Source organism: Acanthopagrus latus, chromosome 5, assembly GCF_904848185.1.
Source record: "Acanthopagrus latus isolate v.2019 chromosome 5, fAcaLat1.1, whole genome shotgun sequence".
Classification (NCBI taxonomy): domain Eukaryota; kingdom Metazoa; phylum Chordata; class Actinopteri; order Spariformes; family Sparidae; genus Acanthopagrus; species Acanthopagrus latus.
This window is the reverse complement of record NC_051043.1, coordinates 23,896,271-23,909,470: the sequence shown is the minus strand read 5'-3', so window position 1 is coordinate 23,909,470 and position 13,200 is coordinate 23,896,271. Positions and strand designations below refer to the sequence as shown.

The 13,200-nt window shown below is 43.3% G+C and overlaps 1 protein-coding gene across 3 annotated transcripts in view; it reads left to right on the top strand.

Moving 5' to 3' along the window:
* The window catches only part of dock8 (dedicator of cytokinesis 8), a 61,198-nt gene that overhangs the window by 44,624 nt on the left and 3,374 nt on the right, over positions 1-13,200 (top strand). For all 3 annotated transcript variants that reach the window (XM_037098269.1, XM_037098271.1, XM_037098270.1), the window contains 11 exons: positions 3,016-3,174; positions 3,261-3,361; positions 4,411-4,603; positions 5,223-5,366; positions 6,159-6,290; positions 6,579-6,713; positions 7,135-7,224; positions 8,317-8,553; positions 8,652-8,795; positions 9,947-10,053; positions 12,771-12,941. In XM_037098269.1, coding sequence (XP_036954164.1) covers positions 3,016-3,174; positions 3,261-3,361; positions 4,411-4,603; positions 5,223-5,366; positions 6,159-6,290; positions 6,579-6,713; positions 7,135-7,224; positions 8,317-8,553; positions 8,652-8,795; positions 9,947-10,053; positions 12,771-12,941 — 1,613 coding nt within the window. The remainder of the gene's footprint in view (positions 1-3,015; positions 3,175-3,260; positions 3,362-4,410; positions 4,604-5,222; positions 5,367-6,158; positions 6,291-6,578; positions 6,714-7,134; positions 7,225-8,316; positions 8,554-8,651; positions 8,796-9,946; positions 10,054-12,770; positions 12,942-13,200) is intronic.

Here is a 13,200-nt window from a genome sequence, read left to right as displayed (position 1 = left end):
AAACAACACACACGAAGAATGATTCTGTTCTTATGTTCCAATGGGTTGTACAGATGTGCACGCACACACACACACACACACACATGCACACACACACACACACACACACACACACACACATGCTGGAGAAACACCCACATAAAGCAAATGTCAGGCACCTTTCTGTCAGATAAAACCTTATCAAACATCTAAGCTTGCGGGAGAAATTGCATTTATGTCAGATTAAATTTAATTTAAGTGCACATGAGAGGATTGCTCGCGAGGCACATGGAAGCGGGGAGTCACACGCACACACACACATCTTACCCTATCTTCTCCACTTCTTTTTCTCTCCTGCTCAGCTTTAATGTCTTTTCCATGTCTATTTTGAGCGCGCCGCAGAAAGTTTCTGCTGAAGGATGTGTCTCTGAGTAGAGAGCAGAGAGATATGTCACTGTCTGCCTCCCCATGTTCCTACCCCTCTTTAACTAATGACAGCCAGACCTCTCTCTCTCTCTCTCTCTCTTTCTCTCTCTCTCTCTCTCTCTCTCTCTCTCTCTCTCTCTCTCTCTCTCTCTCTCTCTCTCTGTGTGTGTGTGTTTCAGTACATACTGTGTGTGTGAATGTGTAACTATACGAGCCTCAAGGGCAGGGAGAGGGAGAACGTGAATGGGATGGAAAGGAGGAAATCACGACAGAGAAAGAGGAGTGTTTTCTGCCAGAGGTGAACCGGTGATGGAGATAAATAAAAAAAGAATGGAAAAAAAAGAGACAGATCTGAAGGCAGGGAGGTTCAGGACAGGGTGTCTTCTTTCATTTTGTCTCGCTGGTTCGATAACTGCTGTTGCAGTCAATATTTCCTGTGTTTACAGTCTGTACACTTTAATGAAAATCAGACTCCGGCCTGTGGAGCACACTGGCGCGCACACACACACACACACACAGACACACACACGCACACACACGCACTCACATACAGTATCTCCAGTTTAAAGAGAGTATTTCCCATCTGCGTGTCTTTGCATATGTTTGTTTATACAGAGTATACAGAGGGAGCTGTGATCTGAATTAGCGTAGCAGACATATGACTCATTCATACAGAACTTACGCTCTACCTCTTTCTTTGTTTATGTTTTCTCCCTTCATCCGCCTTCGTGTTGCTCTCTGCGTGTCACACACACTTTCCCCCTCTCTTCATCATTTACTTTTAATTTAAGATTTAAAAAAAGAAAGAAAGAAAAATACCAGGCTGTCTTTTGCTGAAATGGAACAATTCACAAAAAAAACCAAAAAAAACAAAAAAAAACCGAAGTGTGCAGTTGAAAGCTTGTCCAGTTATGGAAAGGTTGGACAGAAAGCCAGAGGAAGAAGGAGAACGAGAGAGAGAGACGAAAAAGGGTTATGTGTTGACTTAAGCTATCATTTAGGCTACTTGTGAGCACACGCACACACGCACACAGACACACATGCGCGTACACACCGAGTTAGAGGGCAGTGATGGGTGGTTAGGCTCTGGCTCCATGCTCAGTTGAACAGAATGGGGCCGTAGAGATGATCCATGGGTGATTATGTCTCTGCTAATGGGAGATCATTTCCCGCTTAGCTGGTCATGCTGGAGATAGATGGGACTTCACACATACACGAGCACACACACTCCCGCACATACACACAAGCCCCGGCTGCACAGGATGGAGGGGTGTTTGTCAGGCCTGTTATTTTGGACAGGTGGGTTGAAGGATGGAGAGATGGGGAAAGGGAGGGGACAAGCGACGAAGAACAAAAACTGCTCCCCAGTTTTCGTTGTGGCAATTATCCTTTTTCATTTGGATGGGAACATTATCCCTTGTGGCTTTCTTATTCTGCGTGGTAATGGAATAAGTGCAATGAGTAAACTGTTTCTCAAGACATCTCAGGTTTCATTGCGAGTTAGAGGATCCTCTATATATCCAGTGTTACATCTCCACAACAAAGTAAAGTGTGCAAGTATTCTTGATTTTTAATTTATAATTGTTTTACTGAATAATTTAGATCGTATATCGTCTCTGTAGGAAACTTCAAGGTCAGGTGAAGAATGGTTGAAATGATTACTTTGGTTTTATCTAATGATTGATAATGATATTTTTTAGAGGAAAAGGTCATTTATTTTTCATTTATGATAGAAAATAAACACTCTTTGGGTTTTTTGACTGAAGAAGCAAAAAAATAATCTGCTGATTATTTTCACGAGTAATGAGAATAAGTATTGGTTGCAGCCCTGCAGTAAACATCAGTCAAAAACAACAAGAAGCAAAAGGAGAAATGTCCCAAGCAATGAAGCATGCATACTGTATTTGTTTGTCTGTCATCACACGATCATAACTCTCCTGCTGGTTTCTCATACAGCACGACATCTTATTTTTAATCCTTGTTCAGGCTTTTATTCAGATTTACTGATGTTTTTTTTGGTACGAGTGACCACAGCTATGCTCAGATGGCTGGCTGACGTGTCAAGGATGGAGCATGTTTATTAATGAAGTAGTTCATCGAAATTTAGAATGAGTAGTTCTAGTAAATTAGAATAGAAACACTGAAAGTGTGAGTCCTAGTAGTAGTTGTTGTATTAGCAATGTTTGTGATGTGGAATTTGAAGCACATGGGCAAACGCACCGATTATGTCTTATAAAGAACCTCATTTGTTGAGTAAATATATTCTCCCGCCATTACAGTATTTTTGGGTAACTAAGCAATTTAGAGTCATAATGTAGTCGGAATAGGGCCAGAAGAAGGAACATTCTCTTTGTTTTGCAAGATACATTTGTCTTTTATATGTTAATATGCCTTGTTTAGCCACTGATTGTTTTCCATTCTTTTCTCCAGCTTGCATCAAAAGGAAAAAAAAAAAGAAATGTTTCGAGTCTGTGGAAAATCCATAATCACACAGAATGCAAATTTGCCAGGCTGCTGTTTTTACATCAGAAAATCTTTGTCTCACTGGAAGATAAACACTGCGAAATGCTAAACGCTGACGTTCACTGCGGTCTCTTGTGTCGCCATCAGAACTTCTCCAGAGTGAAGATGCAGGTCACCATGTCTCTGGCCTCGCTGGTCGGCAAGTCGTCAGACTTCCAGGAGGAATACTTGAGGCGCTCGCTCCGCACCATCCTGGCCTACGCAGAGGAGGACACGGAGATGCAGAACACTCAGCTGCCCTCGCAGGTATAGAACAGCTCTCACACATAACTGCTGTGTTGTTGTTGATTGTGTTGCGGACTCATACTTTCCTCTTTTGTGTTTTTTCCCAGGTGGATGAGCTTCTAAGAAACCTTAACAGTATTTTGTCAGACACCGTGAAGATGAGGGAGTTCCAGGAAGACCCAGAGATGCTCATGGACCTCATGTACAGGTAGGAAAAACACTCCTCATCTCTTTCTTGGTCTGTAGCGTCTGTCTCTTAATATGTCTCTCCTCTTGTCTCTCGCTGTCTCTCATCACCCTGTGGCTTCTCCCTATGTTGCGCTGCTGTTTCCTATTTCTCTGTGGTTTGGGCTGTTTTGCCTCTATTTTGTGCCCTCGCTATGGTTACCATGTGGTAGCAGTTTAGTCTTCTGATCTGGCTTTGTGTATATGCAAATGCAAACAGCGTGTGTGTCTCGGTGTGTGTGTGTCAGAGTACACGAACGGGGGTAAACGGGGAGACAAAGCGCCCATACATGTGCTGTATGTTGATTTAGGCACTTGGGCTCAACGTGCCCTAATGTCGCCTGCGTGTGTCATTTATCATGCACCTTTCTGTTTGGGTTTTGGTCCAAGTCACCTGATGAGTGTTTGGCAGCAGTGCTATGGAATGACCCATTAGCTTTACACACACTCACCTAGACTCACCCCAACCTCCAAGCCTCCCTATAAACACACAGGTCATTGATGCACAAGACATTTGGTCTCCAGATGCTTGAGTTTACTGGTGAGTACAGCATCGTGACTCACCTGCTTTATAAACTAATTCATTCAGAGTGTTTTAGATTTATTCCCATGTTGTCGGGCTAATGATTATTCATGCATTCTGGGAACAGGGAAACATTTTTCCATACATGTTCTATTTTTTTACCTGCTCACAAAAGTGCTAATCAACCAGAATACTTCCACTCACTCTCATGCCCACATTTTGTTTATAAGATATTAACTTTCTATATGTATTTCATTTATTTAGCGCTATTCACAATCTTAGCACAAAACGTTACTATTTTGAACTATAATATATCAAAAAGCATTTATGTTGTATATCAACACATGTTCCTAAAAAACAGTTCTGAGCAGTTTAGTCTCCTGTGTTTTTTGTTTTTCCAAGTCTCTTTTCAACATGACATGAATCTCAACAAGACTGTAACCTGGTTTATAAAGAGAAAAGACAAAAACAAACCAACAGCCATACCCTTCCTCTATTCCCCTCCTCAGGATAGCGAAGGGCTACCAGACATCTCCTGACCTGCGTCTGACCTGGCTGCAGAACATGGCGGAGAAACACAACAACAGGAAGTGCTACACTGAGTCGGCGATGTGTCTGGTCCACGCCGCTGCCCTGGTGGCCGAGTATCTCAGCATGCTGGAGGATCACAAGTACCTGCCTGTGGGCAGCGTCACCTTCCAGGTAGAACACGTAAATACAGCTTATACGCCCCAAAGTCAGCGAGGAGCAAATAGCAAACACATGCTCAGTCTGAGAGATGGAGCACTCGCAGCCCCGCGAATATAAGCATTCATCATTTGTTTGTCGTGACTCTTGGTTGTTTTGTTGAAATGAGGCAAACCCTCCCCTGCACAACACACCACATCTGACATCTCCCCACGGAATATTTCCAAATTTGGTTGTGTGTGTCCAGAGGGGGGAGCTGTACACTCATAACGTCAACATATAAATATGGTCCCTTGGTAGCGCTGCTTAACACAGCGTCTTTGAAGTTGAAGGGGGGGAAAAAGGCAAATGTGCTCCTGTGGGAACATGTGAACAGACAGCTTCCCCAAACTGAAAACAAACAGTTATAACTGTGAAGCCGCTTTTATCGATGAGCTCTGTCACACACAGGGCCTCTGTGGCACGCTGGTACAGGACGCTCTAAGCTGCAGAAGTCAGCAGGTCATTGATTGGATGGTCATCAGATTAGTCCCATTTCCCACTGTAGGACATCTCCTCTTAAAGTCAGCCTTGTGATTGATTATCTGATTAGGAGGGATAATTGATTGATAAGCCGACTGATTTTTCTCCTCAGAACATCTCCCCCAACGTGCTGGAGGAGTCAGCGGTGTCGGATGACATCCTGTCCCCGGATGAAGACGGGGTGTGTTCGGGACGGTACTTCACGGAGAGCGGCCTGGTGGGGCTGCTCGAGCAGGCGGCTGAGCTCTTCAGCAATGTGAGACACTGAAAATGTTTTTAGTCTTAAAATAGAAACATGAAGCTGTGTCCCAAATCCAAACTCCATACTAATTCCTACCAGTCTGTGACTGTGTGGAGTTCAGAATGGAAAATTGGAAAAGTTTATAATTAGAGTTATTAAAAAACTGTGAGATAAGATTTATATTTATTTTGTCAGAACGAATGGTAACTGGTTGTCCCTCTGCTTTTACATTACCAATGTCCTTAAAGGGTCGGTTCACCCCAAAATCAAAGCTACATATTTCCTCTCCTACCTGTTGTGCTTTTTATCCATCGAGATTTTGTGAGTTGCAGATTTTATGAGATTTCGTTAGGATCAGGGGCCTCTCGTCCATGAGTAGATGCTTGCATCCTTTGGTGCAGTGATACAGTATTGTCTGGTAAAAGAAAATGGTTCCTACATGAAACTGCTCACAAAAAGCTCTGTGGATTATCTTGAGTTATGGGGGTCATTATTTCTGGGAAGAGACATTGCTGTTGAGGTTTTCACATTCATTTCTCTAAGGGAGTCATCTCTGCAGCCGATATATCCAAACTTCAGCAACTGAACTGTCCCTTTTTAGGTAGTATTTCAATGCAGGTACCGACCAGCAAAACTATGTTGTAAGGAATGCAGCTGATGTGTGTAGTGAGTCATTAATTGTATTGTTTTTAGGGCGGACATGCTGTAGAACATTTGATTTTATATTTTTAGTGCAAATGCTCTGTCTTTACATGATGTGTGTGTGTTTGTGGTGATACTGACCAGCGTTGATGGCTGTCTCATCAGGGTGGTCTCTACGAGGCGGTGAATGAGGTGTACAAGATCATCATACCGATCCTAGAGGCTCACAGAGATTTCAGGAAACTGGCATCCACTCATGACAAATTACAGAGAGCCTTTGATAACATCATTCAGAAGGTAAAGACACATGTACCGCAGGTGTTGGCATATTCAGTAAATCTTAAAGTAAATGCTCCTTTGAATTTGCTTGGATAGCTAAGAGTCTTGAAAAAAAACCATTTTGTTGTGCTCGAGTATTTTATTTTGAAATGGTTTATAGGCATATCGATGTTTTTAACCAACTCGCCAAAGTGCCATTCGTAAGGAAAACCCCGTAAAATGCTATTCAGATCATAAAAAATATGTTCCTGATGTCACGCTGAGTACCAACATATCTCCCCCCTGCCACTTTGTGTCCCCCCCCAGGGCCACAAGAGGATGTTTGGAACATATTTCCGGGTTGGTTTTTATGGGGCCAAGTTCGGCGACCTGGACGAACGGGAATTCATTTACAAGGAACCGGGGATCACACATCTGCCCGAGATATCACACAGGCTGGAGGTAGGGAGAGACAGGAGAGTGTGTGTTTGTGCGCTGCATGCCGTGAGTTAATGCGCGAATGAGTTGGAATGAAAAGGGAAGATGGCGGATCTGGCTGGACTGGTGGAATCTGATAATGACTGAGAGAGACTTCGCTTGAACAGGATGACTGAGGGCAAGACTCACAATCATCCATCTGCTTTTAGTGAGGTTTTAGAGAGCTCGGAATTAATTTACATGCCTAAACGGAGAAATCATGTCATGAAGAGGGATGCAGTGTCAGCCTCTTGAATCAAATAAGGTGGTGAATCATTTGTGAAGCAAAATTCAAATGAAGGGATCTCTTAACATTTCTATTCTTACATGAATCTGTGTTATATTTGCATAGAAATTAGGATGGACTGTATTATGAAACTCACCGCGCAATTTCCACCACTCGTAGAACTTCTACAGTCAGTGTTTTGGAGAGGAGACACTAGTGATGATCAAGGACTCTACACCAGTGAATAGAAAACAACTCAACCCCAACAAGGTAGGTCACTGTAATGTCACGCCACTGATTGCTCCTGCTGTCTGTATTAAACAATATTAATGATCTTTGAATATTATTAATATTTACATTAAATTACTCGCTGCTCTTCAAACCTGTTCCTGGGCCTACTGCCCTGCGTGTTTTAGGTGTTTCCCTGCCCCAACACATCTGATTCAAATGGTCATTATCATGTCATCGAACTCTGCAGAAGCCTGATAATGACCTTTCCATTTCAATCAGGTGTTGTCGGAGCAGGGAGGCATCTAAAACATGCAGGAACAGAACTGAAAAACAGTTAAATAATTTATGAGGTTTCCAAATTACCCCAGGGCCCCATAAGTTCTTTTTAAAAAATGTTTCTATCTTCTATCTTTTACATATTTTCGGATTATCTCTCTGCCGCATTCTTGTGAAAGCGATATCTCAAGAATGCCTTGAGCAAATTTCTTCAAATCTGGCAAAAGGTCCGTTTGGGCTCAAGGATGAACTGATTTGATCTTGGTGGCTAAAGGTCGTAGGTCAAGGTCACTGTGAACTCATAAAACACATTTTTGGCCATTACTCAACAATAATCATAACATGATGATCATTATTCTGATGATTATTTTACACAAATATCTACCAGGATAAACTAATAATGTGAAAATATTTTATATCAGAAAAGTCATCTTCAGTGTGACCCCCCCGACATAAAATAACAAAAAAACATCTAAAATGTAAAATAGCAATGATCCCACTGAATGATGTTATGTTAATAATAGCATTTGATAGATACTTTTCTTTTTTAATAAACTCAAAACCAAACGTCTGTAGATAGCGATGGAAATATGAAATATGAAATGTATCAAATAATGCAGATAATCTGTACTTCATGGTAACAGGCAGAGAAAGTTGTGACATGTCACCATTATTAATGCTCGTCACCTGATACATGGCATGGCTACAGTGTGTAGACTATGTACAGAACATGCCAATTTAAATGTATGCTGGAACAAACACACTTTTAAAATATACACATAGAAAATGCATTTTTAAGATATATGTCTGCTGCGTTGCAAGAATCAAACGGTAAACTCCACCGCTCCTCACCAGGCATACATCCAGATCACCTACGTGGAGCCCTTCTTCGATGACTACGAGATGAAAGACCGGATGACAAACTTTGAGAAGAACTTCAACCTGCGGCGTTTCATGTACACCACGCCATTCACCAAGAGCGGGCGCCCCCGGGGTGAACTCAACGAGCAGTACAAGAGGAAGACCATCCTCACCACCATGCATGCCTTCCCCTACGTCAAGACTCGCATCAATGTCATCCAGAAAGAGGAGGTGAGAGCACGTTGTGACCTTGAAGACCGCTTTCATCAGATATGTTGCTTGTTGTCTGCAGCGGCAAACATGTACCTTTTTTTTTTTTCGGTTTCCAGTTTGACCTGACTCCCATTGAGGTGGCCATCGAGGACATGCAGAAGAAGACTAGAGAGCTAGCAGTCGCCACACACAGAGAGCAGCCGGATGCCAAGATGCTACAGATGCTGCTTCAAGGATCTGTGGGCGCCACTGTTAACCAGGTAAGAAAAGAGGAGGGGGAGGTGGGGGGGGACGCTCTGCTTCTATTTTACACTTCTGTCAGCTCCTATTATAGCTGAAATGATCACTTACTTCATGTTTAACCAAATGATGGCTGCTCTCTCAGAATCATTGCTCTTTGTGTCATACGTGCCCCCCCCCTTTTTGTCCCCCCTGAGTGTTTCTTCTTAATGTGCATGGGGAAAATAAACCAGAATAATTTACCCTTTATTTATCTTATCACATTTCCAGTTCCCATTGTAGTCGCAGAGTGCAGGTGGGAGACATGACAGAGATCACACATCAAAGCCTTCACCCCATCCATAACCCTAATCCTTCCTTTGCTTTTCCCCTGATTTAGTTAAAACGTCAATTCATGGTCCCTCTTCCTTTCATGTCTCCGCCGCACGGCACGCTGAACCGGAGGTCTCTTTGATCTGATAGCTTCCAGGTCCTGCCAGCATGGTGAATGTTGGAGTAATGATGAAGCTAGCTACAGCGCCTCCGCTCGCTTCCCCTATGCTTTATCTTCCAGCGTCTAATCTGACAGGTCCCTTGCTCCAACCTGATGGTTGTATACACAAGGCTAATGCTCAGCAGCTCCGTAAACACATAACTCTTGACTGTAATCAGCGGCAGGAGGCCGGGCTTCTGCGTGTGGGTCCGCGGCTCAGGCCGAGGACTGAGGCCCGATGCGTTTATGATGCTAATCAGAGCTGTTTAACTGTGCCTGTCGTGATGCAGACGCTGTGCGAGCGCGCTGTGGTTTTATGATGAATATAAGTTGGGATAACAAGATCTCTTACTGGGCAAATGGGAGCCAAATGGCGTGTGTATGCTGGGTTAGTAGTGACATTAGCCATGCAGGAAGCTAATCATGGCTCTGATCTGATATCTTCCTCATGTTCCAGTCCGGCTCTCTCGGCCCCCTTCACCGCATTAGGCATTCAGCTAGGAAGCCATTTCCCCTCGTCTGAATGAGGGGCATTCTCATCCCTCCTTTGTGCATACACTCTCAAATGCTTCCTCTCTTACCTCCTCTCTTTCCTTCCTCCGCTCTGTTCGTGCTCTCTCTGTCTTTGTCTCCCTAACTCTGTGTCTTTGTTTTTTGTCCCTTCCCTCCTCTCCCCGCCCTCCTCTCCCTCCGTTGTAGGGCCCATTGGAGGTGGCGCAGGTCTTCCTGAATGAGATCCCAGCGGACCCGAAGCTCTTCCGTCACCACAATAAGCTGCGCCTGTGTTTCAAAGAGTTTATAATGAGGTAAGATGCGATCAAAGCAACACCACCTGGCGGACTATACGCACTGCACCAAAGTCATGCAAAAATGAGGAGCAACACCGCAAGAATCCAGAAAAACAAGAACTTTCCCAGCGAGCCATGAAGCTCATGTAGTTCACCAACTATTTTACTTGAATTTGCATTTCTGCTCCTCTCTATTGTTCCTGGTGGCTGGCAGTGGCTCAGTAGGTGGAAGTATAAATCGATACTTCAAAGAGATTTCTAAGGAGAAAATTCTATGTCTTTGTGAGGCTCAGAAGGAGTGAGAGTCTTCTCCGGGATGCTCTATGTATACACCAATCTGGTGTCAGTGTAAGAAGATAAAAGAGAGTTGCAGAGTGTGACTGAAGGAGACTGATATCCTGCTGTTAAAGCAGAGAGTCAGTCAAGATGAAGCGATGGAAGAGATAAGCTCCTCCAAATTGCATACCAAGTGGTAGTTAAAGAAACCTAACAGGTACAGTAAAAGGAAATAATACAACCCGTTGTGACGGTGGATATTTTTTCATTTGCCGTTCGACGGTGGAAGATATTCCTCCTCATAGTATCACTATCACTTTTTTTTTCTGGAATTGCAAAGGTTTATTGTTCCCAAGAGTTTCATTATATTTTAATTACATTGAGAACGTAATTTCAACCAACCCTCCCCACAGCAGTGTGTCTGAGGATATGCTGATTTTTTTTTTGTGCCAGAGATGTGTGTCGTCGTATTTATGTCCCCTCCTCTCATGGCACGTTCTGTTTGACTCCAAAAGGTGGTTTTCATTTTCTAACCCCCATGTCACATTCCAGCCACCTTGATTGCTACAAGCAGGTCGGCAAATATTTACTGTAATTTCAGAGGGGTTTATTTTCGATCCTAATTCAAGGTGAGCTGGCACTTGACCCTTTGTATGCCAATCTTCTTGACAGTGTTGTTTCACCCCACTGGAAACATCAGGCGCACTGTGCAACACATACTGCTTTTTAAGTGCTTACTCATTACTGTTTATAGATGCACTATATATGTAACATGATACTGCAGATATATGGTTCTTTGCAATGAACAGTTTTGTGCGTACATTTCTACTCATATCTAAAGTTAAAACTATTTTGTTGGCTTTCCACTATGATTAGCCTGGAATTATTAAAGAAGACAGACTACTAGAATAGGTTTACATCCACGAGCGCTCAAAAAACACATCCGTTTTCTCATTCTGTCCAGCTCTTCATTCCCCCTCCATCTCAAATGCCCCTTTTTCTAGCTCCTGTCTCTTCCAGCACACGTAGTCTCCTTTGATTGGTCAGCTCAAACATGCCTGACCCAGCACCACTGACAACAACCGAGAAGCTGGGCTGAATTATTAAGTGCCAAACTAGCTGCAAGTCATAAATTATGCAAATGTGTGACTCTGTGACATAGAGTGATGTCACAAAGTCACGGAATTAAAGGCGAGACTACTGACGGGGCGTTTCAGGAGCAGTGTTTTCTGTGGGAGAGAGGAGCTTCAGGTGGTCTGGGCTAGGAGCTTAGAACAATCTAAGAATGCTGTTGCTTACACTGTTGACATAGGTGCTTTAGACTGGAAAGTACTGGGGCTAGCTGGTTAGCACGCTAACTTCAGTAGCTGTCTCTGCAATAAAATACGAAGACGTCATAATGTCAAAACTGACATTTTTTATTTTTTAATGTTTTAAACCAAATTTCTTACATATTGCACCTTTAATCTAACTTGTTTGGCATCTTAAAAACATCTTGTCTTGGAATTTTAGGTGTAAAGTGAGGAATGTTTGGGGTGTTGGATTTCGGATTATCTAGCTCCAGGAACTGACATGAGATGACAATAGGTTGTTGTTTTTAAATTCAGCTTGGAAAACCAGGAGGCCATGTTGCAAATACGACTGCTTTATTTAGATATCTAAATGATGAAACATTCTTTCCAAACCAAGCCGTCAGATAGAGGGCAACACATCAGTAGATGTTTTCCCCTTGTGAGCTGTCCTTAATGCTCTTCGCCCAGAGTATTTACTGTACACTGTTACACAACAATTGCAGTTTCCATATTACCCTCATTAAAAAGCTAAGAGATAAACCCCGACATGTGCTAGCAATCACCCAAGTCTCTCTGATTTCCTGCAGGCTGCTCTGTATGTTGGCCATTATACATGTCATGATAGAGAACTGCGGAGGGACCCCATACCTGCTGTCTGCTCTTTGTTCAGCTCCGATCCTGCGGCGCTCTCCTTTACCTTGAGGCATTTTCCCTTTTCATTCGTTAGTCATTTAGTGATTTGGAGTTGTACCTCTGCCGCTCCTTCTAACTGCGTTTCGAGACAGCCTTGTGGGTCATTCGCAGTTTAGCTCACATTCTAGCTGCGGTACTTGGAAAAGTCTAATAGGCATATAGGAGTTCCTTGCAGTCAAGTACATTGTTAATTCATTTGGACTTCTCTCATGCAAAGGAGTCCAATTTATGTCAAGTAGGTACAGGATGTTGTTAGCATGAAACAGTGCAGTGCATTTCGGAGGGCTTGAGGACATGGAGAGGATTACCGCAAGATTGGTTTGCATAGAAGCACCGTCGAGGCTGCACTTCAGTTTGAGTTTATTACCTCAAAGAAGGTCAAGGAGTACATTCAACTCACACACAATGTCATTTAAGAAAATGCAATATTACATAAAACTTATTACAACCACCGCTCTGCTCGCTGTCCTGCAGGTGTGGTGAGGCCGTTGAGAAGAACAAGCACCTGATCACATTGGACCAGAAAGAGTACCAGCAGGAGCTGAAGAAGAACTACAACCGCCTGAGAGAGAGCCTGAGGCCGATGCTGGAGAGGAAGATTCCCGAGCTGTATAAACCCATCATCAGGCCACGGCTGGAGAACAGGTAAACAGGCCCACCGGGTCAAACAGCCAATACTGCTTGGACAAGAGACACATCATTGATCTTTTCATCACTCCGTATGATTGCAAAGGAAAGTGAGAACAAATGGAATTGAGCAGAGATCCGTTCACTCTGTCCGTGTCACCTCTACCAATATTGAAAGCTGAAGTGGAGCCACAGGACACAGATTGAGTGTTGGACCAGTGCCAGGGCCAAATTGCAACCATGTATTACTAAAGACGCCTCGCTCACTGATAGCCCT